At 49.4% G+C, this 26292-nt stretch overlaps 11 protein-coding genes across 11 annotated transcripts; 5 read left to right on the forward strand and 6 right to left on the reverse strand.

The window, feature by feature from the left end:
- Positions 1–233: 233 nt before the first annotated feature.
- A1O9_02603 (mitotic spindle assembly checkpoint protein MAD1) lies at positions 234–2420 on the reverse strand (the record flags this gene model as incomplete). Its single annotated transcript, XM_013408175.1, has 1 exon — positions 234–2420. The coding sequence occupies one exon, from the start codon at positions 2418–2420 to the stop codon at positions 234–236; it is 2187 nt and encodes a 728-aa protein (XP_013263629.1).
- A 3129-nt stretch (positions 2421–5549) lies between these two features.
- On the forward strand, positions 5550–6880 carry A1O9_02604 (uncharacterized protein; the record flags this gene model as incomplete). Its single annotated transcript, XM_013408176.1, has 2 exons — positions 5550–5579; positions 5735–6880. The coding sequence occupies 2 exons, from the start codon at positions 5550–5552 to the stop codon at positions 6878–6880; spliced, it is 1176 nt and encodes a 391-aa protein (XP_013263630.1).
- Positions 6881–6963: 83 nt separating this feature from the next.
- Positions 6964–8379, reverse strand: A1O9_02605 (uncharacterized protein; the record flags this gene model as incomplete). Its single annotated transcript, XM_013408177.1, has 1 exon — positions 6964–8379. The coding sequence occupies one exon, from the start codon at positions 8377–8379 to the stop codon at positions 6964–6966; it is 1416 nt and encodes a 471-aa protein (XP_013263631.1).
- A 354-nt stretch (positions 8380–8733) lies between these two features.
- Positions 8734–9810, forward strand: A1O9_02606 (homoserine dehydrogenase; the record flags this gene model as incomplete). The annotated part of the gene is made up of 1 exon (XM_013408178.1): positions 8734–9810. The coding sequence occupies one exon, from the start codon at positions 8734–8736 to the stop codon at positions 9808–9810; it is 1077 nt and encodes a 358-aa protein (XP_013263632.1).
- A 225-nt stretch (positions 9811–10035) lies between these two features.
- On the reverse strand, positions 10036–11408 carry A1O9_02607 (uncharacterized protein; the record flags this gene model as incomplete). Its single annotated transcript, XM_013408179.1, has 2 exons — positions 10036–10985; positions 11102–11408. The coding sequence occupies 2 exons, from the start codon at positions 11406–11408 to the stop codon at positions 10036–10038; spliced, it is 1257 nt and encodes a 418-aa protein (XP_013263633.1).
- Positions 11409–12060: 652 nt separating this feature from the next.
- A1O9_02608 (uncharacterized protein) lies at positions 12061–16254 on the forward strand (the record flags this gene model as incomplete). Its single annotated transcript, XM_013408180.1, has 1 exon — positions 12061–16254. One exon carries the CDS (start codon positions 12061–12063, stop codon positions 16252–16254), a length of 4194 nt encoding a protein of 1397 aa, XP_013263634.1.
- A 1540-nt stretch (positions 16255–17794) lies between these two features.
- A1O9_02610 (uncharacterized protein) lies at positions 17795–18172 on the forward strand (the record flags this gene model as incomplete). The annotated part of the gene is made up of 1 exon (XM_013408181.1): positions 17795–18172. One exon carries the CDS (start codon positions 17795–17797, stop codon positions 18170–18172), a length of 378 nt encoding a protein of 125 aa, XP_013263635.1.
- Positions 18173–18381: 209 nt separating this feature from the next.
- A1O9_02611 (protein arginine N-methyltransferase 3) lies at positions 18382–20072 on the reverse strand (the record flags this gene model as incomplete). The annotated part of the gene is made up of 2 exons (XM_013408182.1): positions 18382–19781; positions 19841–20072. 2 exons carry the CDS (start codon positions 20070–20072, stop codon positions 18382–18384), a joined length of 1632 nt encoding a protein of 543 aa, XP_013263636.1.
- A 719-nt stretch (positions 20073–20791) lies between these two features.
- Positions 20792–21481, reverse strand: A1O9_02612 (uncharacterized protein; the record flags this gene model as incomplete). Its single annotated transcript, XM_013408183.1, has 1 exon — positions 20792–21481. One exon carries the CDS (start codon positions 21479–21481, stop codon positions 20792–20794), a length of 690 nt encoding a protein of 229 aa, XP_013263637.1.
- A 1151-nt stretch (positions 21482–22632) lies between these two features.
- Positions 22633–23667, reverse strand: A1O9_02613 (uncharacterized protein; the record flags this gene model as incomplete). The annotated part of the gene is made up of 1 exon (XM_013408184.1): positions 22633–23667. One exon carries the CDS (start codon positions 23665–23667, stop codon positions 22633–22635), a length of 1035 nt encoding a protein of 344 aa, XP_013263638.1.
- Positions 23668–24949: 1282 nt separating this feature from the next.
- A1O9_02614 (uncharacterized protein) lies at positions 24950–26164 on the forward strand (the record flags this gene model as incomplete). The annotated part of the gene is made up of 1 exon (XM_013408185.1): positions 24950–26164. The coding sequence occupies one exon, from the start codon at positions 24950–24952 to the stop codon at positions 26162–26164; it is 1215 nt and encodes a 404-aa protein (XP_013263639.1).
- Between the last annotated feature and the right edge of the window lie 128 nt (positions 26165–26292).

Raw genomic sequence — 26292 nt, forward strand, 5'->3', positions numbered from 1 at the left:
GTCCGAAGCATCTGACAATGCACACGATACCCTCCAGGGTTAGACCGGTCTTGGCACCACAACGGGTTTTCACGTGCTTCCGAGGTTTTTGAGATACTCTAACCTGATCTGGGTTAGGACAAATATGTATCCAATATCGTACCCCTCACTGCACAGGTGGTACTCGAGGAAGTTATGCACCGAGTATTATTCCCTGAACGCTGCAAGAACTTAACAGTTGTATTCGTACATCATCAATCACCAGAACGTCCTCCAGAAAGCTTCTCATAGAACTCCAATGTCATGGCGGCCAGAAAGCATGGTATCTGCTTCTTCTCCTTCACCCAAAAGTTTACCAGATCCTTAATATCAGCTCCAAAAGCGCCATCGGGCCCTCCACTGATTTTCATCGTGCCATTGTCTCCATCGAAGACAATGTAATTTCCATCCTCTTCATCGCTGTCGTCATCGGCCTCGTGATTTTGTCCATAATACATGCTTGATACCTTGGCCTTACCATTGGGCAAGAAATTGACCTTGTATCCTAAAACACTAGCAATGACATCACGAAACTCACCAGCTTTCTGAGTCCAGATCTCTCGCTGTCGTCGCATTCGCTTTTCTTTGTCTGTCACGACCATCTCCATGTCTTTGAGATCGAGCTTGAGAGCATCTACGGTGCTGGCAGGGACAACTTTCACACCTTGCAAGTCTTCTCCCCGAAGCTGCGCAAGGAGTCCCGCGTTCTCCTCTTTTAGTGTGCGTATTGTGGACATCTTGATGATTTCGGCATTTGATGTAGGATTGTCACGGAGTTCGAGAACTCTAGTCTTGCCTATCTCTCGTAAAGCCTTGAGTTGTGCTTTGCTAGCCTGTAACTCAGTGGCCAACATCTGCGCCTGCTGTGCAGTCTTCTGGAGTGCAACCTGAAGATTCTTATTCTTGCGCAAAAGTGGTCCGATTTGCGGACTGTTCTCACTGTCTGCATCCTGAGATTCTGCAGACCTTTTTGTGCCGCGCGGCTCGCCCTGAGGTGCAGCAACTTCTGGAGGGGCTGATTCCAACTTTGACATATCCATGTGAAGCGTATGAATTTCGGATTTATATTGGTCCACCAGCGCCTCCAACTGCTTAACCTGCTCGGATCGTTGCGCGTCGAAGTTCTGATTATCCATCAAGATTGTCTCTTCCGTATCGAAGGTCTTGAGCTGTGCGCGCAGATACTCAACTTCTTTGATGGCTAGCGCTCGCTGACGCTCTAGCCTCTTATAAGCTTTTTGATCATGGCCAGCATCGTCTTGAGGAGTTCGACTAGATTTCGCTTGGTCAAGCTCTGTCTTTAGAGATGTCTTCTCAGCATCCAGAGCTTTGATAATTTCGTCTTTTTCGGCCAATTCTGACTCTACATTTCCCACACGATCGGTGATTGATGCGAATTCAATTCGCTGTTGGATCAAAGCTTTCACCACAGCTTCTGGAGAGTCAAATTCGCTCTCCTGCCCATCACGCTCCAAGAGGCTCGTCCAAGTACGCTTCTCATCTTCAAGGATTTCTCTCTGTATCTGAGCTTCTCCTAGCTGACGTTGGACATCCTTCAACACTTGAAGTTCAATCTCCAAGCCGTGTTTCTGCTCTTCTACAACCTGAACGCTTCTGTGAGCCTCACGCAACTTCCTCAGTTCCGTAAGTTGCTCTCTGTTTATTGTCTCAAGTTGACGAATATGAGCAACCTGTTCGGAAAGCTGTGTTTGTAACACATTGAGTGCGCCACTGTCAACAGACTGTGATTTCGAGGCGAGTAGCTCTGTCTCGAGGTTTTCGACTTGAGCATCGCGTGCTGATAGTCGATTTTGTATCAATTCGAAGTGCTGCGTAAGCTCTTCGAGTTCTTGTTTCACACCATCGACTGTTTCTTGCAGGGCTGTGCGCTTGGCCTCAACATCGTTGAGCTGGTGTTTGTAGTGTCTTTCCTGATCGGACAGACGCGCTTGTGCATCTTCCGAATCCTCTTTCAAGGCCGAATTCTGGTCCTGTAAATCTCGTAGCTTTCGTTCCAGCACGGCTTTGTCATTAACTTTTTCGTCTTGAGCCTCCCGGAGTTCTCGCGCTAGCGCCTCTTGTCGCTGAATTGCCTTCTGTGCAGCGCTTTCCGCATTCTGACATTTCTTGAAGTCTGCTTCGGCTCTAGCTTGTTGTTCTTGGATTTCCTTGTCATGCTGTAGAACCAGCAGACCGCGCTCTTGCTGCAAGTTCTTGAGCTCATATTCAAGGGAGTTGATTCTGGCTCTTAAATTCTCATCTTGAGTATTGTCTGGTCTACTCACTGATGACTGTCTGAATTTTGATTGTCTTAGAGGTTGAGATTGACCATCGGATGCGCCACCAGTGATGAAGTCGTACGTAGGTTGAGTGCTGGGGTGTCTGTGTGTACCCGTCTGCATTTTTCGATTAGAAAGGGTCTGCTCTTTGTTCCTTCCTGGAGTCAACTTACTGCGGAAGAAGGTCGAGGCAGAGCGGACTGACCACCCTGAAGGCTTTTGCGACCAGATAGAGAAGTTCGAGAGGTCGAAAACCGAGGTCGCTTATTTGCGGGCGAACTCATTTTACGTTGAGAAAAGAGAATGGTACTACCTCATGTCTGTGTGGGTGCCCTAATGCGCAAATAAGATGAGATCAAAGGCTAGTAAGACCTGCGAGTCCGACTCCTCTGTTTACATTTCGGATTTGGTCTAGACTTGGCGCAGTCAACACGTGATTACATAAGCAGGTGAATCGATAGAGGCACCCAGAGGCGCCCAACAAGGACAGCCTGCATAGGAAATGCTGCCTCATCAGATGGATCATCGGCTGTCCCTCTTCTTTTCGCGTCTCATTCTTGTGGTGAACAAAACATACCGGAGACAGCCATCAGCAAACAGTGGACCACTAGGAGAAGTCACCACGCGGCACTGATGTCTTGTCAGAGTTTCCCTCCAGGCCCAAGGTGAAACGTTCATAGTAAGCTTCATATCGACTCATAATATATCCACCAGAGTTAGTGCATCGACCTTCTGGCGCTATCGAATCAGTATAAAATACATTCATGCGAGGATGGGGTTTGTGACTGAACGCTACCCTAGGTGCTACTAGGTAAATCGGACCTGAAATGATTCCAAGGATCCGAAGTACATTCGCATGACAGACAATATCCGGGCATCAAGGGCAACTGAATGGCGGTTTGATCGCTTCCAGTCTATCATCTATAATCTTAAGCGGTAGTCGTCATTCATCTATTTCCGCCTTCAAAAATTGCTTTTCATTTCAAAGGCCATGCTCTTTACTCACACAAGATGTAGAGTGCGTGCTGAGTCTCAATTTGAAGAGATCGTTCACGGTGGCATCCAGTTGGGCTACTACATCCCGCTTGCATCTAGCGCATGAGCACAGGCCAGAGCAAGCAAGTCACGGTTTTTGATCCTTTCTGAGCTGGAGACTTTTCGGGAGCAGAGAGAAGACCTCGGAGAAAGCTTGACTGGCGACCTGGAGTGATCCCATCCATCCACTGCCAGGACCCCGGGCTTCGAGGTTGCCTGATAACTCTGAAAGTGTGTCGTCCAGGTGCCCGGATGGGTAAAGGTATTTCTCAGAATCAGACCTGAAATAACAAGATATCTCTTCCCATATTCGCTCTAAAGCGTACTTCATGAGACTCAATGTATGTTCCTGGGAGCATTGCAATAGACATACCTTGCCCAGAGCTCAAGTCTTCACTTGAGACTATGATATCAAGCTCATCATTGTCGTTATGCTCGGTCTTTTCTGCGCCTCCACTTTCCTCACCTCCTTCAGGTACTTCATCAATTTCTACTCCACTGGCATCGACCTCGATATCGTCATCCTCCTTACTCCCAGAGTGATCATTGCGACCATTTCGACTGACTTTGATCAAGAACTCACCTCCAGGCGCGATCCCAACGACCCTGATGGGTCCTTTCGGTCTGCTGGAATCTGGATAAGGATCGATATCGGCGTCATCTACCTTTCGCTTCTTGTTGGCTGGCACTGAAGGTCTAGGGTCGATGTCTGCTGTTACAGGCATAATTATCGGGAGGGAATCGTTAACATGAATGTGGTTGGGAAGGGTCACGCGATGGAGAAAGAGTCGCATCTAAAAAGAGCAATGTGTTGGAGAAAAAGTCACGATATATAGAAAATAGGAAGACAGAAATAAAGTGTCATGCCCACAGGTAATGATTATTCACGATAAGAAAAATCATTGAGGTATTGGTGCTATATGCTTCACTGCTGCACTGCCTCAATAGCAGTCTTAAGGAAACTGGCTTGCCAGGTGGCCAGGAGACTCGATACGATCACTCGCCGCCCAATGTCTTTGTGACAAACACATTCCTGCCAATGCAAGACGAGCTGATGTCAAGCCGCGCAATTGAAAATAATTAGGTCAAGCTTCAAACTGTGCTCTTTTATCGCCATGGCGCCTAGATCCAGATCCACCATAGTCCGACCCATCATAGTCAGTATTAACGCCATCATAACCACTCTCAAAACTGCCACGGTCGACAATAATCTTGGGGACGCCCATGTCGAAAGTTTCTTTCTCCTGCATGTCGGCATTGAACATGTCTTCTTTGTCCCTGGCCAGGCTCTTATCCTTCCCTCTCTTCTCCACCCACCGGCTGACAATGCTATACGCCCTGCGCTTCTTGTATCTTCTCCAGCAGAGGCAGCTACCAGCCAGCAGAGCAAGCAAAATAATTGCAGACACAACTGCAATGATGATAATATACTTTTCTGCGAGATGATGACCAGATGTTGGACCGTCGTCGGAGCTGAGTCCAGCCTGTGCCAGCTTTTCGGTGGCCTGCGTGATCTTCTCTGCGTGGATGGTGCTGGTGGTAGAGGCCATCTGGACGACTTGGTCGTTGCTGTACTCGACAACGCCCGCTTGAACTAGCTTTGTAAGAGCATGGGTGATTTTCATGCTGTAAACGGTAGCTGTTGTTGTTGGATCATTCCCAGATGCAGCATTAGCGAATGCATCTCGTCGATCTCAGCCGCGACATAGGATATGCCATACCGGCTCCATCTTACAAATTTCCAACTGATCTGTCGACGAGCGAACTCAGTCGTTCAAATGGGATAGATTGCGTGGAGATAGATACAACTGTCAAATCACATACATCCAAGAACAAGGGAGGGAAGACTAGATTAGCATTGGGTAGAAGAGTAGTTAAATGTCATACTCGACGGCTGTCATGACCACCGAGGGGCAAACCAAAGGCACACCGTCGAAAAGTAAGCACTTATACGAGAAGGCTTGAAAATGTCAAGGAGAGTGAAGCATGCGTAAGCAGAAATGGTTCCTGATATAGACCACAGATGGAGAGACCATTGAGATGATTGGATAACAGCCCTGACCGTGTCAGCAATGTCCGTTCAGATCATTCAGTCCGACCAATTTCTAGCCAAGCTTTTAACAAGCTTCTTGGCGAAATGGCTTGTTCGTGCTTGGCCTGATAGAGTGACAGGGATAAACAGCGGCAAACCCATACGAGCCCTCTGGTTTTACCTCCATGCTGGATGACTTTGTGAACATCGACCGGGTTGGTGCTGACACATGTCAGGTTATACGCTGCTGAAAGACCGAAGCCGGAGCAATAACGTTTCTTAGCTGACTCAAACGCGAGCTTACACGTGATTAACATGACTCAAAACTTTGAGTATGTGGATGTAACCCTTAACTCAAAACATTCCCTAGGAGGCACAAGACCACACTGCTCCCTACCTTACCAAGGCTACCTACATTATGGCTCGCGCTGCTGGGAAGCGAGCGGCAAAGCCTACAGCGCCATCTAAACCAGAATTTTCCAAGCCTCAGCCGTCAGCCGCTTCAGGGCCTCCGACGCCATTCCAGTATGCACCAGCATCCCTCCGCCCATTTGTCTCGACCCTCCCTACAGACCATCTCTACCTCGTCCACATCGACCGCACAGAGCCCAGCATAAAAAAGCGAGTCTTCGTCGTCCCCATTATTATGAATCTCGTTATCACAATTGGCCTCTGCGTTCGGCTCTACTACGCTGCGCCCGCGTACCTCGAACAAATTATCACGATTTTCGGATATGACACAGCCTACAAGGTTGACACGAGCAGGGCGAATGCAGGGGAGTTAATGAATGTTGTCACGGGCCGGACGATGCTGTTGATGATGGACTACTTCGTATTTGTCATCATCGGCAGCTGGCCGCGCGAATTCATCTTCGGCAGTAAACCACTGCGACTCGTGGGACCGTGGGAATGGCGCAGGACGCTCGGGTTCCAAGACACGGAGATAGTGGTCCGGAGCGGCAGAAGATGGGATGCTCCCCTACTCGTGGGGCCCACGCGGGAGCAGAGCAAAACCTGGCAGGTCGATGAGGAATTGACCATTCGAGTTAAGGTCGATGCGGCCATGCGGAAGCCGTACCTCGCAAAGACGGGCTACCTCCTCCTCGACAAGGACTGGGACCTCGACTTCAAGGCGATGCTGGATGTGCATCGGCTGGTGGACAGAGGGGTTATCCAGTTGAAAGACCTACAAGATATAGCCCTCGTCTACTATCAGAAGCAGTGGCTAGTGTGGCGCGTGCACGAGGAGGCCGTGATAACGCCGCAAGAGGCGGCGCAGGACTCGGTGCTCGAGTCGTTCCGGTGCAAGCTCAGGGACCTGGGAGCCGAAGATGTTTTCTTCCGTTGGATCGAGATGGTTCAGTTTGAGACGTCCCGGCCCGGTGGGTTCACGGAAGGGAGACAGGCTGAGGCGATGAGGGAGTTGAAGAAGCTTTTGAGTTCCAAGGGCGTGGACTACGCCCATTTCTGGGAAGAAATCGGTGGCCAGGCTGGTTTGCCGGGTTTTGCACAATAGAGTATGGTTATTGATTGGTCAAAAGCAAGCGCTGCATGTTTAACGCCCTGATGATCATGACTTCGTAGTGTGTACCATATATTTTACAAGATGTCAACAACGAGACTCTCACCAACGTTGAGGACCCCAGCCCTCCCATTGACGTCCTCTTTAGCAACTTCGCCATCCTCATTTCCTTCCCCTCCCTCGTCTAACCAACGAATACCCCTCTGCTCGCAGGCATCCGCAAACTCAGTCACAGCCTCGACCGTCTCATTCTCACTACCCACAAACGTCCCAAAATGAATGCCAACGGTATTCCGTGCCGTGACGGCCAAATGTATATCGGCAGTGTCGGTGGGTGAGGCATGTAAGGCTGCGGGAATATCGTGATGCGATAGGCGAAGCCCCAAGTATGAGATGAAGCCCAGGCTGCCGCCACGCCAGATAGGCATGAAGCAAAGGTCGAGCGGGCCAAACCGCTCGCCGATCGCGGTGAAGATCGGGCAGATGGGCGAACCTGAGGCCGTGTGCCGCCGGTAGCCTGTGTCACCCGCGTGGTAGATTGCTCCTTTGCGGGTGAATTGAGCTTGGTCTGCGGAGGAGGAGGAGGAGGAGGAGGAGGAGGAGGAGGAGGAGGAGGAGGAGGGGTCTTGGTCTTGCGAAGAGAAGCGCTCAACCACCCACCCGCACCATAGTGTGGCGGCTTGGTCTAAGGGACTGCGGCCGGAGTTGTGCTGGGCTGGGACGCATGAGATTTTCAAGGTCGGCTGTTTCTTTGTCTTCTGTTGTATCTGGTCAAGTGAATTCCTCGAAATCGCTGTGAGGCCGAGGCTGGATATATCGAATTCACGATCTTGCCACCAGTCGAGCTCGACAACTTCGTCCTTCGCGACCTTTATCGTGGCCAGCAGCCACGATTTAATGCCCAGCGAGACAAAATACTTCGCGTGAGGGAAATGCTTGAATATGGCTTTGATTGAAGCCACGTCGAGATGGTCGTAGTGGTTGTGCGAGATGAAGACGGCGTCGCAGCCTGGTAGATCTGCGACCTTGCAGGGGGGTCCTTTGAAGCGCGACACCCCTTGATACTGGGTTGGCCCAGCGCGGGTGGAGAAAATTGGGTCGAAGAGAAGATGGATGGCTTTCTCTTTCTGGCCGTCAGGAGCGCTGTGGTTGTTTTTATTGTTTTGCAGCGGGGGAATCTCGACAAGCGCACTGGCGTGTCCAAGCCATGTCCCGATGATGGACTGTGGAGTGGTAGGGGTTGTGGCAGTGGTGTCTGCATCCCATAATCCATCCGCATTTGGGTGACCCCAATCTGGGCTCACGACTTTGATCTTCCGCGCCTTCTGATGGCCATGCAAGGTTGCTTTGCTATACCAGCCCAATGGAAATGAGCTTTGGAACAATTCAGTCCATGTTGGTAGGGCTGCTGACGGCCACGGGTTGATGAATGACGTAGCGGTGTTATTGGCGTGATGGTTTGGACGGGATGCAGGGTGTTGAGATCGCGGCATCGTGCATTCGACAGGTATGGAAAGACTCGATGTCGAGGATGCCTGACAACGTGCCATCAAATTGCACACAAGTCCAAGACGTGGCAAGGCTGAGACCCGTCAGGGCAGTGGTGGTACGTAATACGTCACCATTTAGTGAGTGGGCCGGTAGCTCCTTCCTTCACGGGTGTTTGTGCCCCGTGGTTCCTGCATGCCACTTTCTGATTTTCCATTGAAATTACCCCGCATTTTCGTAGGTCCACTGTTCACATATTTATGAGTAACAAAGAAATTCATGCCCACAGTCCACAATTCAATTGATGCAAAGGAGCACCATCTCTTCTCTCTCAAGTATCTCTCCGGAATAGACACGCAATGTCAGCCCTCTACCTCGCAGTCATCGGCGTCGGCGGCGTCGGACAAGCCTTCCTCTCACAGCTCTCCAATCTTCCCTCGTCCCTGCGCCCCAGCTTGATTTTCGTCTCCCGTTCCACCAAACAACTTTACAACTCCTCATACAGTGCGATCAATGCATCTGATCTTCCATCTTCTACTTCAAAACTCTTATCTCTTTCCGAACTCTCCACCTATCTCTCATCTGCCCCAGGCAAGGCCATCCTCGTCGACAACACATCCGACCAAGACATCGCGAACGCATATCCCTCCTTCCTGCGCGCCGGTATTAGCATCGTCACACCGAGTAAGAAGGCCTTCTCCAGCAACCTCCAACTATGGACCGACATCTTTTCCGCCGTCGATGCCTCCAATGGGAAAGCCCTAGTCTACCACGAATCAAGCTGCGGCGCCGGGTTGCCTGTGATTTCAACGATCAAAGACCTCGTAGCAACGGGCGACCAAGTCACACGCATAGAGGGTGTATTCTCTGGCACCATGAGCTTCCTGTTCAACTCCTTCGCACCCGCCGACGGAAGTGGTAAGGGGAAGTGGTCCGAGATTGTTGCCCAGGCCAAGGACGCCGGTTTTACCGAACCCGACCCACGAGACGATCTCAATGGCATGGACGTCGCGAGGAAACTCACCATCCTTGCCAGAATAGCTGGTCTCAAGGTTCAAGGTCCTGACAGCTTTCCCGTCCAAAGCCTCATTCCCGATGCCCTGGCATCAGCAAAAGACTCCAATGAGTTTATGCAGGAGTTACGGGAGTTTGATGGTGAGATGGAGAGATATAAGGACCAGGCTGCTAAGCAAGGGAAAGTGGTCAGGTATGTTGGCTCCGTGGATGTGGTTGCTGGGAAAGTGAAGGTTGGGTTGGAGTTTGTGGATCAGGGAACTCCGATTGCGAGTCTAACAGGCAGCGATAATCTGATCTGCTTCTATACCAAGCGCTATGGCGCCAACCCCTTGGTGATTCAAGGTTCTGGTGCTGGTGGCGAAGTGACCGCCATGGGCGTCACGGCGGATTTGATCAAGGTGGTGGAGAGACTGAGATAAAGATTTGGCAGTAGGGAAAGCGAAGGGTATCTTGGTTGACCATGATGGAATGATATCTAGAAAGTCAGACGAGTCAGACGAAAATTCGAAAGTCACTAGGAAACAGACGACAGTTCCTGGTCTTGAAAAATTAGACCATTAGTTCCAATGTAGATGAATCTGATGTATGTACTTCCCATTTCAAAAATTCACACCCTGCCGTTATCATACCCAAGTCTTACCATACTAACTTCTCAAATATCGCTTGACAGCTTCGCCCCAAACAGTCCCTCTCTTGTAGAAATGCATGCCGGGGACACTGCCCTCCTTCAGGCCGTCAATCGCCGTCGCGAGCTCCCCACCTAGGCCGTCCTCCTTAATCTCCCTGATCGGATACAGATAAGTTTTGAAAGCAAATACCAGCCCCTTAGACTTCGGCAAGCGATGCAAGGTCTGGCGCTCACAACGCATGAAAGTTTTGTCCACATCTAGCTCCTCGTCTGTCATTTCTTGGACGATATCGCCTTCGTGCGCGTGGTTCGTGCCTTTCCCTGCCGCGTACAGCTCCCCATGCGTCGTCACGCTCCAATTCACCCGCTTCACGTACTTGCCGACTTCCAGTCGTGAGAAGAAGCGGTCCATTGATCCTTCAATTTTGGCTTGGTAGCCTGGCACCGGCGTGTGGATTGCCGCGAGCCGTTTTCCGAGTTTTTCCGCCGGGTCGAAGCCTGCAGGGCAGCAGACGACGTAGGCTTGGAGGATGTATTTTTCGTTGTCTTTGTCTTTTGGTCCGTTTGATTTTTCGCTTGTTGTTGTAGGTTCTTCTTCGTCGGAGGAGAGGAACAGGATATCTTCGTCGATGGTGCGGCCTAATGTCTCCAGCAGCCTTGTAGTCGGCGTCGATGGGGAGACCTTGGCGGGAAAGATTGCTCCTGTCACCAAATTCTCCAGCATGAAGGCCTTGCCCATCTCATAGTCTGTCTCGTGCAGTTTGAACATCTTCGAGAACCGGAGTGGGAGGTAAGTGCCCATGAGAAATTCGTAGTGCTCGACCACAGCAGGCCGGATGATGTAGTCGTCGTTCACCGCCACCACGTGCGTACCGTGCTTGGACATAATTTCACGCCGGTAGGTAATGCGATCACGGTAGTTCTTGTCCATCTGAAGCAGTTCTGACGGGTTGAGGTTCTCAAGGGCTGAAGAGTCAGATTCCACTTAAGGTGAACGAGAACATGAAAGCAGTCAACATATAAAGCCGGAATGGATAGATAAAACCAAGCGTTCAAACCCGCCCGGCACGAGAAGAACTCACCCATGGTCAAATGGTACTTCGGCTTGAATGGTTTCAACTTGATGGGCTCGGTCTTCTCCCATTCGAAGTCAAGTTGTTCCTCCACTGGGGGAAATTCAGGGCGTTTGATGAATCGATGTTCATAACCGTACTTCTCAGCTGCTTTCTGCTTGGCCTTGACTTGCCGAATGGCTATAAACAGGAACACGACAAGCATTCCGATGTTCACATAGTTGGCCTTGGTGAATGCAGAAACCGCATTCCAGTCCTCTAATGTTCGCCATTTCCAGGAGAAAGTGGGCCTTTCGAGATATTTGGGGTTCTTCATGGCGATGGTGGCGATGAAGTGTTCCAACAGGCCCCTTCTACCACGAATTCGCTCGGCCGGTCGATTTGTTAGTGTTGTTGGCGTACGAGAAATGGATCCCGGGATAGTCAGGGACTTACTTCGTTTTTATATGAATTTCGTCGAATATACTGAGTTCCACATGCACGCCCAATGACAAGAAGCCCGGATGAATTTTGGTTCAGATGCCAGGGAAAGTCTCGCGCTTCTCCGCCCTTTTGGCAGATATCTGACAACGTTGCATCTGGTTGGATTTACTCTGATATTGCGGGGGATAAGTGATCGGGTCACGTGAAAGTAAACCAATCAGGAGAAAGATCCGGATCGGTGTTTCTCTTTATCCCGGGCCGGTGAAAGTTTATCCGATGCCGCCCACGCGTTTGTGATTGGCTGGAGTGGATGCCTGTTTCTCTTCCCATCAGGCACGCGCCACAAGTGTCTCTCAGTGTGACGGTGTTCACTGGTCATGCTGCAGCCATAGTCACCACCCTTCGGCACATGCCATTTGCCATACATGCCATGACATGACTCCATAACTCATTCCCCAGCCTGAATCTGTTGCTGCGTCCAATACCTATTCCCTATCGAGTCTCGACAGGATAAGTGGGTGGTCCATGGGGTAAAGAGAAGGGATATGGCTTTACAAGTTTACATTTCTCACACCGGTGCGGCCTTACCATACAATGATCCTTCCTCGCGCGTGGACGCACTACGGTCCTGGATCGAGGCCGCTGCCGCCATTCCCGTCAACCGCCAGATTTTGATGACTGCGAGAGGCAAAATTGTCAAGAATCTGGCAAACGAGTCCGAAGTCTTCGTTTACGATAAGGAGTTTCTGGGTCCTAACTCCAATCCTCCGCCTAATACGAACCCGAACCTTGACACCCTACAGGAGCCTCCTTCCTCCCTTGCTGACGAAACCAGCCTCGGGGCATGGCATGAACTGTTCAAGTCTAGACAAGGCTGGGCTGCTGATGCTTTCGATATAGCAAGAGCCGGCGTGGAGAACCTCGAGGTTTGTGCTGATGAAGCGACGGTCATTGCCCGATCAATGAAGGTCGCCCTTGATAATTTGAGAACCCATATCATTGGTCTACAGCAAAAATTTGAGGAGACCAAACAATGGGCCGAAGGCTACATTCAGGAGCATCGGGAGGTGCTCAAAGACTGGCAGGGCAGTGCAGACGTTCTAGCAGAACTACCTGTGAGAGAGGACGTTGTTCGCATTCTCCGTCGTTCGGCTGAGCCAGACAGTACTCGGGCCAATACCCCTATTGGAACTTTGTTTGATTTGATCGATCGTGATGGGTTGCAGAGTGCAGCTACCAGAGTGGAACAAACGTCGAACCAGTTCGAGAAGAATCTTCGCGAGTTACAGTCGAGCATTACAGCTTTAGAACAAGATGCAGAACGAGCACAACCCCAAGATCCTCAAATACCAGATATTGATACCCATGGTCTATTGGAAGAAGCAGAGACCATAGCAAAACGGATACGCACTGATATGGACGACGTTCTGCAGATGCCGGATAATCAAAAGTCTGTCGTAGCCGTGTCCAGGAAGGCTGCAGTCCATACCAGAGAACTCCTCCCTGCCTTACAGGGTGTGGTGGAGGAAATTATTCAAGCATCGATGGCAACAACGGACGCAAGAAACAATGCTTCCGCTGGCTGGTACTTGACCTTGCAGAATATCTCGCGTCTTCAGTCCCGTCTTCAAGAATTGCAACCCCAGATTACCAATCTGGATTTTACAGCTAATGATGACTGGCAGGCTCTCAACCGAATCTTTCAATTACCTCTGGTCTATGGTGATACCTTGATAGAGGCAACGAGGAGGTCCGAATGGACAGAGAAGATGAGGGTTGAAGTCGAGGGTCTTCATGATGACCTTTTGCATCAAACTGAGGAAGAACAACGACGTCGAAAGAAATGGACTGCTGCTCACAGCGACTTTCTGAGCGATGATTTGAACGCCAAAGATGCTCTGATTGACTTGAAAACTTCATCACCACGAAACTCTTGGCCATTCGTCAATCGCGATGAAATCTTCGCTTGGATTGATGATCTACGCGCCTTGGGAATTGATGATACAGTGCAAGCTATCACTCAGCGGTTGAAGGATTTGGACGCTGTGGTTCGCAAGCAAAGATCAAAACCATTCAAAAATGGAAGTATACATGACCTCTCACAGAGCGCAGCTCTCCGGAATGGAGATGAGATCAGAAGTCTGCACGACGAAAGAAGCCGGCTTGAAGAGAAACTCAGGGCCTCCGATAGCCGGGTTCGTAAGTTGGAAGATCTACTCCATCGACAAAGTCAACTTAGTCGACCAGCGAGTGGAATCTTTGTGCCTGGGAGTGCGGCTGATTTTGAACGGCAAGCTCCCTCACCAAGTCCTTATAACCAACCGAGCGATTTATCACGTAGATCGTCAGTTTCCACGCGAAGGATGTCGAATACTCAAGACGACAAATTATTGGTGCAGAAAATACTATCACTAGAAGGTCATATTCAGAAGCTTCAAGATGAGGCGCACGCTGAACGCCGATCAAGCACCGAGAGCAGAGATAAGATGCAGGAGGCCGAATCTATTAAGCGAGATCTGATGGCCAATTTCGAGGCCCAAAAGCAGGAGTTTGAGGATGAACGACAGCTTTTGGACGATGAAGTCCACAGATTGAAAGTCAAAATGGAGGAAGCGGAGGATGAGCTCGATCGTCTCAATGAGTCCCGAGACCATCTCCGTAATATGCAAGAAGAAAATATCGCCGACTTACGAAATGAATTGGAACAGCTCAAGAAAGGGAATGCTGAAGAGCAAGCTCAATCCCAGCGCAAGCTAGAAAGCGCTCAGAAGGACATATCCCTACAGCGTGACAAAGCTTCAAATCTCGAGCGTCAGATACACCAAATCAAAGAAGAACGAGCCACTGCCCAAAGCCAAAATTTGACACTGGCAAATCAAATCCGAGCAATGGAGGACCGTCAGCAAGAGTATGTCGGTATCTTGCAAGTGGTTCATTCAAATCTCTCACCTGCAGGATCTGCTCCAGAAGACTTGCGTCGCCTTGTTAATGCTCTTGAGATCCTGTCTGAAGGAGCAGCCATCCACGCCAGAGGGCTGGATGACTCCTTGCAATTAGCAATTGCAGAGAACAAGGCTCTAGAAGAGAAAGTCATACAAGGTGAATATCAAATTAAGTCGTTGACGTCTCGATTGTCGGCTGCAGAAACAAGAGCGAGCGAGACCAGGGAGAACCTTGATCAAGAAAAAAGTAAAGTGTCTGCATTACGCTCCGAACTTGCTTCAGAACGCACTGAGATGCATAGTCTACGGGAAAAATTTGCTGCTGGAGAGACAGGTTCGGGAGCTCTCAGACAGCAGCTCCAATCAGAGGAACAAAAAGTTGTTGATTTGATGGAAAGCAAGGCCAGTGATGAAAGTTCTATACAGAAATTGAGATACGAGGTTGAGAATCTCACGCAAGACCTCAGCGCGTTGAATGAAAGACAAGAAAAGCTCAAGAAGCACCATGACAAACGTGGTGAAAAAGCTAAACAACTCTCCGAACGTCTATTCCATCACCATGATCGCATTATTCGCATGCTCGAGCAATTTGGCTATTCTGTTTCTCGACAAGATGATGCTCTGGTCATTCAAAGGGCTTCCAAGGTCAATGCATCAAGTACAATGATAAGTGGTGCTGAGGGATCTTCGAGCATGAGAAGAACCATTTCAGGCTCTGTGCCACCACAGCATTATTCTGACCCATCCGACTTGGAGACGTTATATTGGATGTCTGATACAGATGTCGCAAACGAGAATAACAAATACCAATCATTTGTCACAGCTTTGCAGCGCCTGGATGTTGATACGACTATCGATCTAATCACCAAGCGTTACAAAGATGTTGAGACACTTGCCAAGAAATATCAAAAAGACGCTCGAGGCTACCGTGAGCGGACTCATCGACTCCAGGCTGAAGCACACGACAAAATTGCTTACCGATCGTTCAAGGAGGGTGACCTTGCTCTCTTCCTTCCAACTCGCAATCAAGCAACTCGGCCATGGGCTGCCTTCAATGTTGGTGCGCCTCACTACTTCCTTCGCGAGCAAGATGCACATAAACTTCAAGCCCGAGACTGGTTACTTGCGCGCATTACCAAAGTCGAAGACCGCCTGGTTGACTTGTCCCGATCCATGCGTGGTTCTGCAATGGCTGAAGCGAGTGATGCAGGCTCCTTGCGCTCCACTGATGATGAAAACCCCTTTGAACTCTCCGATGGATTGAGATGGTACTTGATTGATGCGGTTGAAGAGAAGCTCGGCGCTCCTGGAACACCATCGTTGGGCAAGTCCACCGTTTCAGCAAGCAACGTCGAGGTGAAAGGACACATGGGGCGTGAGAAGCAAATCGGAGCTTCTGGTTCCGGAACTGCCAATACTACGCTCGTCACGAAGACATTGACCAAGAGTCTTGACTCTCGTCGCTCAAGTTCAGGCAGCAAGAAGAGCATGGATCTTACCCGCAAGCGTGGCGAAGCAAGTAGTAGCAAGGATATACAAACCCCTTTAGCACCTATTGTTAGTGACACAGATGCGGAAAGGGATGGAAATAGCAGCACAGTACGCAGGAGCCATAGCATCAGCAAAGACAACGGAGTGGGATCCCCATCGTCGTCTTTTGCTGCAGGTGCAGCAAAAACAACAGGGATGAACCTACCACCTAGCGTGGTACGGCAGCCCTCTGAGACAGGTCAGACAGACAGAGAGGATGCCCATGTCTTTGAAGTGGTGAGGCGCGATCTCCTGCTCGGTCCTTAAGGACCGACAAATACCCTCCCTGCGGTGAAGAGATGGCTGACGAGAATCATGTTCCTCGATAGGCCGCTGATGCCACAGTGCCTGCTGGTGGACAATGGAGAAGTATCCTACCTCCTAAGACCTCTCCTGCAGTGATTAACCCTCCCCCCGGGTCACCTGGGTTGAACAAACGTCCATCGTATTTCACACCGAATGTCCAGTCTCCCTCAAGATCCTCATCCCGATCGCCGTTGAAGCGCAAATCCCCATCTGCGAGCCCTGCGCGGTACTCTGGTGCCGGTATTGCTGGTCTGTCGCCAGCGCCGTCGCCAGCGAAACCACCTTCAAATACCAGGAATTGGGATAGGTTGTTCAGTATGGAGTATCACAGCTGATGAGGGGCCGTTGGACGAAAAGGGCTTCGATAAGAAAGACCAAACTGTCTCGAACCCAATCAATACTTGATTGCGCCTAATTAGTGTGCCTTAACTATACTTAGGCTTCCATAGTGACGATGAGAGTACTATAGTAATAGATGATTGGGATCGCCTCCCGAAGTGACCTTCTCTGACTGTTAATAATCGAGTAATTTTCGTCTCTATAGATCTACATTTTGTACAGGTTTCAGCCTACGACCGACCCACACAAAAATAAGAAATATTTGTCGCAGCTATCTCGTATTTTCTCTAATATATTCCTTACCTCAGATAATTAGATTATTAAAGGAAGTGAAAAATACCAAAAAACAATCAACAGCCAGGATTCCCAAATGGTCACCCACTTTAGTACTAACTGACCGGCATGTGGCTTAAGTACGGCTGAGCGAACGGGAAGCCCTGTTCTCCACATCCTATGGTCGATTGCGAAAGAAATTTGGGTGAATAATAATATATTGTTGACTTTTAATTGCTCACACCTATGGTGACTTTAATACTCTAAGATCTTATATTCCTTTCCGTTTAGAAGCCTCATCGACGGCATCTATCTCTTCTGAGAGGTGCTGTTCTGAACTTCAGTTAGATTTTGGCATCGAGAGACCCTCATCGATCATAACTCAGCAATCAAGGGTGCCCGAGCACCATTTTTCCATGCCCGGGCTGCCCGTCGCGCGATTACGCTCAACAGGCTCAACAAGACGTCCTTTCGCCCAATTGTAAGCGTTGATTGAACGAGATCTCTGTGTTACTGATGCACATTCCTGCCATCGATGCTGATGGTTAATTGAGGCAATGCCAGAGAACTACCCCCGACTGATACAAGTCAAGGATGGTCATCAATTCATTTCAGGCCCAGAGACCTAGCCTGATCCTAGTTAGCATGCTAAGGGGTGGTGCATAGGTTTCCCGTCGGGTAATACTCGATCGCAGTTTTCAACTACTGGGACACTAAGCGCTTCTCCTCCTTACGCATCACTTAGTCCGAATCCATTCGTACTTCCTCTCGTCTGAGAATCAATCAACATCAAAGCCCTTCGCTCTATGTATGTGAGAGCACAGCGCTGACCAATCGATAATTTGACTCTGCCCTCGGTGACAACTCTGCGATATAGGAGTTCTCAGTCATGGCTACGCAACAAATATTCCCCAGCTTGAGAAGTCGGTCAAGACTCTCTAACAACTTGCGAAGATCATGTATGAGTCCACATCTATCGACGGTGCCAACAGTATGGACATCACAAAGAAATTATTCAGACAGCCAGAGCAAAGAAAGCAGAGATACTCGGTATCCCAGAAGCAAATCAAGCGCCAATGCCAACGCCGATCCAGGAGAAGTTCCTCGGTTCAGCATGCGCGACCTTGGTGCTTCACCAACAGTGAAGGTCATCGTCTACACTACAATTGGAATCATTGCCACGCTCGAGACATACGCCTACGGCAGATGGGCCTGGTACAAATGGGGTCCAAAAGCGGACGGTCCGGAGCAGGTTAGCGAAGAATGAGAGATGGGCCGGTCTCAATCATTTCCATTCGAATTTGCGGGTTGAGCGGGATTAACGGGCGTAGCCGATGTGACGCTTTCAGGAGGACTGTTGACTGCGTGACATTTGTATCAACATGGAGTCTCAACTTTCACTGTATCATCGTCTACTCCACTCCTATGCCATCTCTACGGGCAAGAGATGGGCTTATGCATGCTTTAAATCAAGCTTCAATCCAGCACCCAAAGCTGCTTTTTCACCTTGTCATTGCCTTTCGCCCATGAGATCTCAATATCAAGACTGCGCTCTTTTCCCTCTTTCTTGACATATGTCACATTCCCACTGACTTCTTCACCAGCTACCAGCTCATCCTGAGAGTTCTCAATGAGGAAAACCGTCTGCTGCCAATGAGTCGCTTTGGAGTATGGACCGGTCGAAAACGCTGCAAGGCCCTGATCCTTGGCTTCCTTTGCTGTCGTTCCTGGCTTGATAATCTGGGAGTTGGACGTACCAAATATGATGTCAAACCAAGCCACAAAGCCTTCGAACTTTTTGAAGCCTTCTTTCCACTTCACATTGAAAGGCTTTGTGAAGACCAGATCTCCAACCTGAGTGAAGTGGAGATCAAGCTCCAGGAACGCGACACTCTCGGCTGCAAGTTCCTTCTCGTCTACAACCCGTATTAGGGCTTCTTCATTTGCTTTTTCCAGCATCGCCGTCATGTCGAATCCATACACATCGCGCCAGAAGTCGATATGACTAGCTTTGAGATCCGAGTCTGCCAAAGGCGCAATTCTGAGAGCAGCATAAGATGGCACCATAAGGCCATCTTCTGCGAGATACCTATCCCTCGCATAGATCACGCTATCAAACATGGACTCGTAGAGCAGACCATAGCCCATCCATTCACTAATAATGATATCCACCTTTGAAACTGGGAGCTGAACTTCTTCAATCTTGCCTCTCAAACACTTCACCTTATCCTGCAAACCATTGCAGAACACATTCTCACGCGCCTTGTCAATTATTGCAGAATTGTCAACTGCGATGACAGATTTTGCGCCTGCTTTGGCGCAGAACATGCTCAAAATCCCCGTACCGCAGCCGACATCGAGGACGATTTTATCTTTGAAAAGATCCTTGTGATCATAAATGAAATCTCGATAAGCATCAGTTCGAATTGTGTCCTTGATCATCGATTCATGAATCGCATTGTAGGAGTAGGACTCGAAGTATCCTTTCTCTATGTTTTCTGATGCTTCTTGTTTGGAGCTTTCGCCTGCATTCTGTCCAGTCGCCGATTTCAATCTTGATTCCACGGCGGCATTTGGATCCTCGAAACGGTCCAGCATTGCGTTCTGGACCTGCTCCCGATATGCCGTAAACTGGGACTGCAACGACGCAAGCTGCTCTCGCAGCCGCTCGACTTCTGTTGCTGCACCAGTCCCACTTGCAGAATCCTCGAACACGTCGTCAAGGCTGAAGAGCAAGGCATCGTCTTCAAGAACTGGTTTGAGATATTTCTCATCCTCAAATAATGATTTGGACGAGAGATCGGGCTGATTATTGCTAGCCTTGGCGGATGAACGAACGTAATTGACAAGCCTGATCAAGTCAAGGAAGTCGAGGTCTGGACGCCAATATTATTAGGATAGGATGAAATAATATATGATCAGAAGCAGTAGTCACCGAGTCCTTGCCTTAATTTCCAGATATCAAATCCATGGTTGTCACGGCAGTATTCGAGCATATCCCTGGCATTGGGGAATGTTCGATCGTCAAAAAGAGACACAACGGTGATGGATTCCTCGTCTTGCTCAACATCTTCCCAACCTTCGTCATTACGAGTATCAAGAGGATCTGACACGGACGAGGTATCGCTGAGATCCTCTGGTTGGTGATTCGCGGGTGGGAATGCCATTGCTGGAAATCTCTGGTTTTCAAATGAAGATCTAGATATTGCTGTTTCCCTCGCTAAGACGACAACACTGTCCCAGACGAAAAGCTCTCATCCGAGCGCGCCTTTTGTTTTCTGTTGTGGTCGTTAGATGCCGTGTTGTATTTTCCTCGACACTTTTCATTCTGGGAGGACATTTTCACTTTACTCGACTTGGATATTTACCAGCGTGGAGCATGACTAATTAGCGCCAAGCACTGCTACTGTGCAACATAGAGACATTCAAGTCCATCCTAAAGCTCTTTCAAAACTGAAAGTCGACTTCGAGCAACCATCAACGGCTCATCTTCCAGCGCCTTCGAGCAAAAGTGAATTCGCCACTACTCCATCGTATAACACATACGATACTACATGATGAGTTGGTGCGTGGTCCTTGGCTGTGGTCGTACTATCCAACCAACTTTGGCCGATTACTGAAGTAAGGTTCGTTGTCGCACAGTTTTTAAATTACACTGCAAGGACCAAGACAAGTATTATTCTCAAGCACGAGACTCCTTGGTAAGCGAACATGAAACAGCGATCTTCCGGGGACACAAGCTGCAGTGTAGGATGTCCTTATCAAATCACTTCATTTTTCTTTGTTGTTCTATACGCTTGTACGATCATGCTCGCCATTGTCGCGGGATACCCTTCCCATCCCTCGTTGAGCTACGCCATCAAATATCAAACCGAGGCCTGTGCTATCAATTCGCTATCACGGGTGTCTTCCAGTCGTACGCTTCATCCACTGTCACGTCTAACAGAAAACCCGCGACACTTCTCATGCTGGCACTGGGCATGAATCCGGACCCCTTCCCATCACTTCCGTAAAATTTCAGCGGAATGGCATCGGTGTCCTTGAGCATTCCTGGTCGTACCATGACAAACGGGAGTCCTCCAGCCCTGACAGCCTTGTCCACCAGATTGTGGTCTTCCCAGGTTTGATACATGTTGGAGCATTTCATGATCCATTGCATCATACAATTCAGATTGTCGAACGAGTCTCCTGCCCCGAACATGGACATCACAACTAATTTCTGGATGCGTGCTGGCTCAGCAGATGATTTCGCTCCTGAAATCACTGCTTCAATTGACGTTTCCATGAAGCGACCTGGAGATGTCGTTGCGGCCCAGGGATTTCCTGATGTTCGTGTCTGCCCCAAAGTGCTGACAATTACAATGGGAATGGATGACTTGGTGGCTCTGAGAGCACTTCCAATGTCCGAAGCTTTGCACGGGTCACCAGTGACAATTGTGAGATTCTGGTGCTGGGGCAAGTCACTGTTTGGGTTCCGAACCAAAACTGTAACGGAGTGGCCCCTCTTCAACGCTTCGTCTAGGACCAAACGGCCGGTGCGGCCAGTGGCGCCAATCAGGAGTATTTGTGGAAGCATTTTCATTGTGCGATATTGGATGGATTTCAGCTTCAAATTGCTGAGAGGAGAGTATTGGATTGGTCTTAGGCGGATACTAATTCAAGTTATGGCTGAGTGCTGTGCTGCAGGGGTTGCAGCAAACCGAGGGTTCGAATGGAATATTTATTCTTCTCTGCTGAAACATCAAACTGTCTGTTCTGAGGATTATCCTGAAATTCGAATGACGTGGTCTGCAATGCTCCCCCCCATATAAGTCTTGCAAAACGCTTGCTAGGCCACTACGGAGCGCCACAAGGCTGGTAGTTCCACGCTTTCTGATTACTACCTCAGCTCGGCCGACAATCTCGCTCTCGGATATGTAAAGCCGACATATATGCGAAATGGTACCTGTGCGCTAAGTGTCGGCCAGCACCTCTGTCTCCAATCAAATTGTAGCCTTGTATAGCAAGCTTTGCACTAGACCCTAAGATCTGCTCCGGAGCGTCCATGGATCTCACACAGTCTGTCATTTAAGCCCGCCGCTGTAAGTGCGAAAACGAAAACGAGCATTCTGGGCCCGGGTTCGGTGCTAGAAACAGGATATCGAATATGCCAGTGTTATATGTCGGCGACTAAAGTGCTTAATCATCTCGTCTGGTGGTATGTTTTTACGTGGTGCGAATACCATCATGCTGTTTAGTGTACCTTATCTTTATGGTTAGTCCGGTACTGTCTAAAGATAGTGTTCCGAAACATGTGTATTCAAGATGGGCTTACAACCATACAGCATTCGGGTGCACACTTCGCCAACAGTCACTAACCCTGGAAGTTGTACTCGTCGACTACTTGTTTGACCCTTTCCATATTTAGCTTTTTAGAAGTATAGTCTTAGTAGATACCTTTATTGTCTACTGTGTGGTTTCTCAAGGCGAGATCTTCAGCTGGGATAAGAATGTGAGGCTTAAGTTTGGAAGCCACGTCTCTCCAGTCCTAGGAATCAGTGTTATATCAAAGCATTCCTCGAGATGAATCATGATTTACATTGAACACTTTTAAGCCACACGCCAGTGCTCGTACCGCTCCTAACAACTTGAAGTCTTGAATACTCTCCCATCATTTCGTCGGTCTTGAGTTCAACACAAGAGCGACCAAATCCGAAGCTCCGAATATCTAGCATCAGACATGGCACCTCATGCTTGTGATGCGTGATGCTCAACGCGCTGCAGAAGATCTTTAATTGCAGCCACGGGCTTGCCATCAGCCTCCCCCATAGTGATGCAAACCCGAAGAAGCTCACGATCCTGGGCATTGACTTTGGCGCCGTGATGATAGCGGTTGAAGGACTGCCAGTCCATGGGAAGCATCACTTTCTCGATTCCGGCAAACACCTGCGCGATTCCGGCGTCAGTAGTAGATCCTGCCGCTTGCTGGCCTATTGTTCCGTGTATGGTAAGCCCCTGGATCTCCTTCACAGCTGCAACAGCAAGACGCCACAGCGGGTCTGTGCTGTCAAGGTTCTGGAAGCTTGACCAACCCAGAAGCTCGCATACTGCCAATATTGGGAACAAAGAAGATGTATTCAAAGAGAATTGTTCTTCAGATACCACGTTGCAGGTTGATACCCCGCTGGCGTTCCATAACTGCGCAAAGTCATTCGCCGCAGCTAGCGAACCGTCGCCGAGAGTCATGCCAGGACCAAGGCAATCGGTATAAGCCTGATCTGCTTGTGCGAGCAACTTCTCGTCTGTAGGCGCGTGGACAGGCAATGTCACTGCACTGGTTGGATAGATGTGAATGACGAGTTGACCGCTAACCACTTGCTCACTTTCCAGGCCAGTTGCCTTGAGGAACCAGGATCGAATATCTATGAATACAGTGCCGACAATAACCTTCGTCGTCGTTCCTCGTACTGCTTCCCCGATTGTTTTGACCAGAGCCTGACCAACTTCGTTTCTCAAGGCCGCACCATCGAGTGTAATAACGACGTAGTCATAACCTGCACCAAGCATTTCTGACGGACTGGTGATAAGTTTATAGCCTGTGTAGGTTTTGAGCTGGTGGTCGTCGTAGGAGTAGAGCTTCTGAGGTCGGCTCAATGCCTCCGCCCGATGCGGGCGGACAAGAAATGTCACTTCAGCTCCTGACAGTTGGAGGATATAACCCATGATGATGCCCATAGACCCTGCCCCAACGATGAGGATGTGACGATCTTGAGTTTTACCCATGATTATAACGGATGGGCACTAGTTGTTTGGGTGATTTCTGTGATATATCTGCACAGCGTACAGCTGTCGAGAGTATATTCGCCTTTGGGGGTTTCGCTGCAAGTCCGCAAGTCGTCGCAAATGTTGAAATTCGATGGTTAAAATGAGACGCTGTCTTCTCCGGACGGATTCGAGATAATTATGTCTATCTTGAACCACTTGCCCCACACATCCTTTTGCCAGCTCCGGCAATCCGCAATTTTCTGCTTTGGTGGGTTTGCTTAAATTCTAGGGTGCATAAAGATGCGTTCCCCGCGATTTGGTTCGTCACATATGCACAATTACTAAGAATTGAAGCCAACCAGACCGTTTGTAGCATAGCATCGTTGTCAGCATGAGCGGCATCGAGCGCACCTCCCATAATGGCCAGTTGCTGACACGACCGCTGCTTGTCCGAGTTTTCGTCCCCGTACTCGTAGGGAGGCTATGGGCGAGAGAACCAAGACGGTCTGGACATCGACATGCTCTGATTACGTCAACATCAACCTGTGGAACACCCTCCTTCTGCGCGCATTCGACAATGTATTCTGGCTCCGAGAAGTTCGAAATCGATGAAGCTGTCTGTGTTCTCAACACCGGTGCTTCACTGGAGTGACTAGATGCGGTACCGTAGTCCTCGAAGTGGGGTATCTGGCAACTGATTCACGGGCCAAGAGTGTTTGCTTGGCCTTGGACATCCTATCTCTGTGAAGATGACATGACTGGGAACCAGAGTACACACAATTACACTTGATCTCTCAAGATACGTTTCAAGAGCTCCACCATTACCTTGTATACTCTGGCGGAGAGATCGATAGGGGTAGGTGTCAAATTCTGCGGAGCAGGCAATAGAGATAGTTAGACATTACTTACTTTGGGATAGTGAAAGGGAGCTAAAACGATGTTTGTTACGAGGACAGAGGACCGAGTACTAAATCCGCGTATTGAATTACGAGATGCATCATCACTCAATGGAACGCCTGAAAAGTCCACGTACTTCGGGAACAACTCGCCACAACTCACACAGCTAGGCAAGCCTTGCGACAGGCGAGCCAGTACAAAGGGCTAGCTACACGCGAGACGGTGGCAGCAGGACGTCTATTCAATGGACATATAAACCGACGAGTCCTCGACACAGTCGTTCTCCATCATCGAATCCTACGACATTGCAGACCGTCTTCTAGCGCGAACTCATACGACCTAAATTCAGAGAGCAGGTAGGCTTTAAATTATCGGTCTACCTATATGCAATCAATACTCAAGCATGGCAAAACAAGTTGCAATTATAGGCGCTGGCCTATCTGGCCTCACTCTTGCTTTGGCCTTGCACCAGCAAGGGATCAATGCAACAGTGTATGAATCACGATCTTCACCCCTCAACATTGGTGGTGCTGTCATGCTGTCACCAAATGCATTGAAAGTCCTCAATGATCTCGGCTTGTACCAGAAGGTGCAGTCTAGGGGGTACAACTTCGACTTATTGGAGTTTCTAAAATCCAATGGCGAACTCATCGAGACCTACGAGTTCGGCAGCAAAGAAAAGTATGGCTTTCAGGGGAATCGCATTTATCGACATGAACTTATCGACGTCGTTCTTTCCGAAGTTCTTGCGAAGAAGATCCCGGTCGTGTTCGGGCGCAAATATCTGCGAGTCGTCGAAGAAACCGACGACCACATTGTCTGGGAATCTACAGATGGCCAGAAATCGGAGGCGTCGCTCCTCATTGGCGCAGATGGAATCCACTCATCTGTGCGGAAATACATCTACCCAGACATTGAGCCAAAATTCGTTGGGATGGCAGGCATTACTGCAGCAGTCCCCGCGAGCCAAGTCGTCTACCAAGGCGGACGTATCGACAAGCCGCTGACCATCATCTCAAAGGACAAAGGTGCATTTGTCATTGCGCCACAAAAGGCAGACGCTTCAGAAATGTTTTTCGGGAGGCAGAGACATATCGAAGAGCAGGACCGTGAGGGATGGGAGAAATTCTTGGCGGATAAGGAGTCTTTGGTTAAGTTTCTCCAAGCCGATGCCGAAGTGTTCGGTGAGGTCGCCGTTACTGCAACAAAGTCCATTCCCCACGATAAGATCAATGTTTGGCCTTTCTACATCATCCCGCCACTCAAGACATGGGCATCCGAGAAGGGAAGAGTTATCATCATGGGCGACGCTGCACACGCAATTCCACCAAGTGCTGGACAAGGTATCAACCAGGCCTTTGAGGACGTATATATGTTCGCTCTCCTCCTTGCAGAAGCAGGAAAGGGCAAAGTCAAGCTTGAGGATGCCCTGAAGACATGGCTGTCATACCGACAGGATCGAATCAATAAGGTGCTGGAATTGAACAAGCAGATTGACTTGAGGAGAATGCCAGTTCCAGGCGGTGCTGAGGTTGCCAAACAGGAGTTTGACCTGAGCTGGCTGTACAACCCTGACTTCAAGGCTGAAGTTGAAACCTGGGTCATTATGATGAACTAATGAAGGGTGTTGTTGGACGTTGCTGACGAAGATAAAAAGTGTAGTTGATGGAAGAACGCTTGTCCATGCACTGTCGCTTTCTGCTTATTTGGAAGGACCTAGAAACCTGTGATGCACTGGCACAATCT

The sequence above is a fragment of the Exophiala aquamarina genome, assembly GCF_000709125.1.
Source record: "Exophiala aquamarina CBS 119918 chromosome Unknown aczIA-supercont1.2, whole genome shotgun sequence".
NCBI classification, from domain to species: domain Eukaryota; kingdom Fungi; phylum Ascomycota; class Eurotiomycetes; order Chaetothyriales; family Herpotrichiellaceae; genus Exophiala; species Exophiala aquamarina.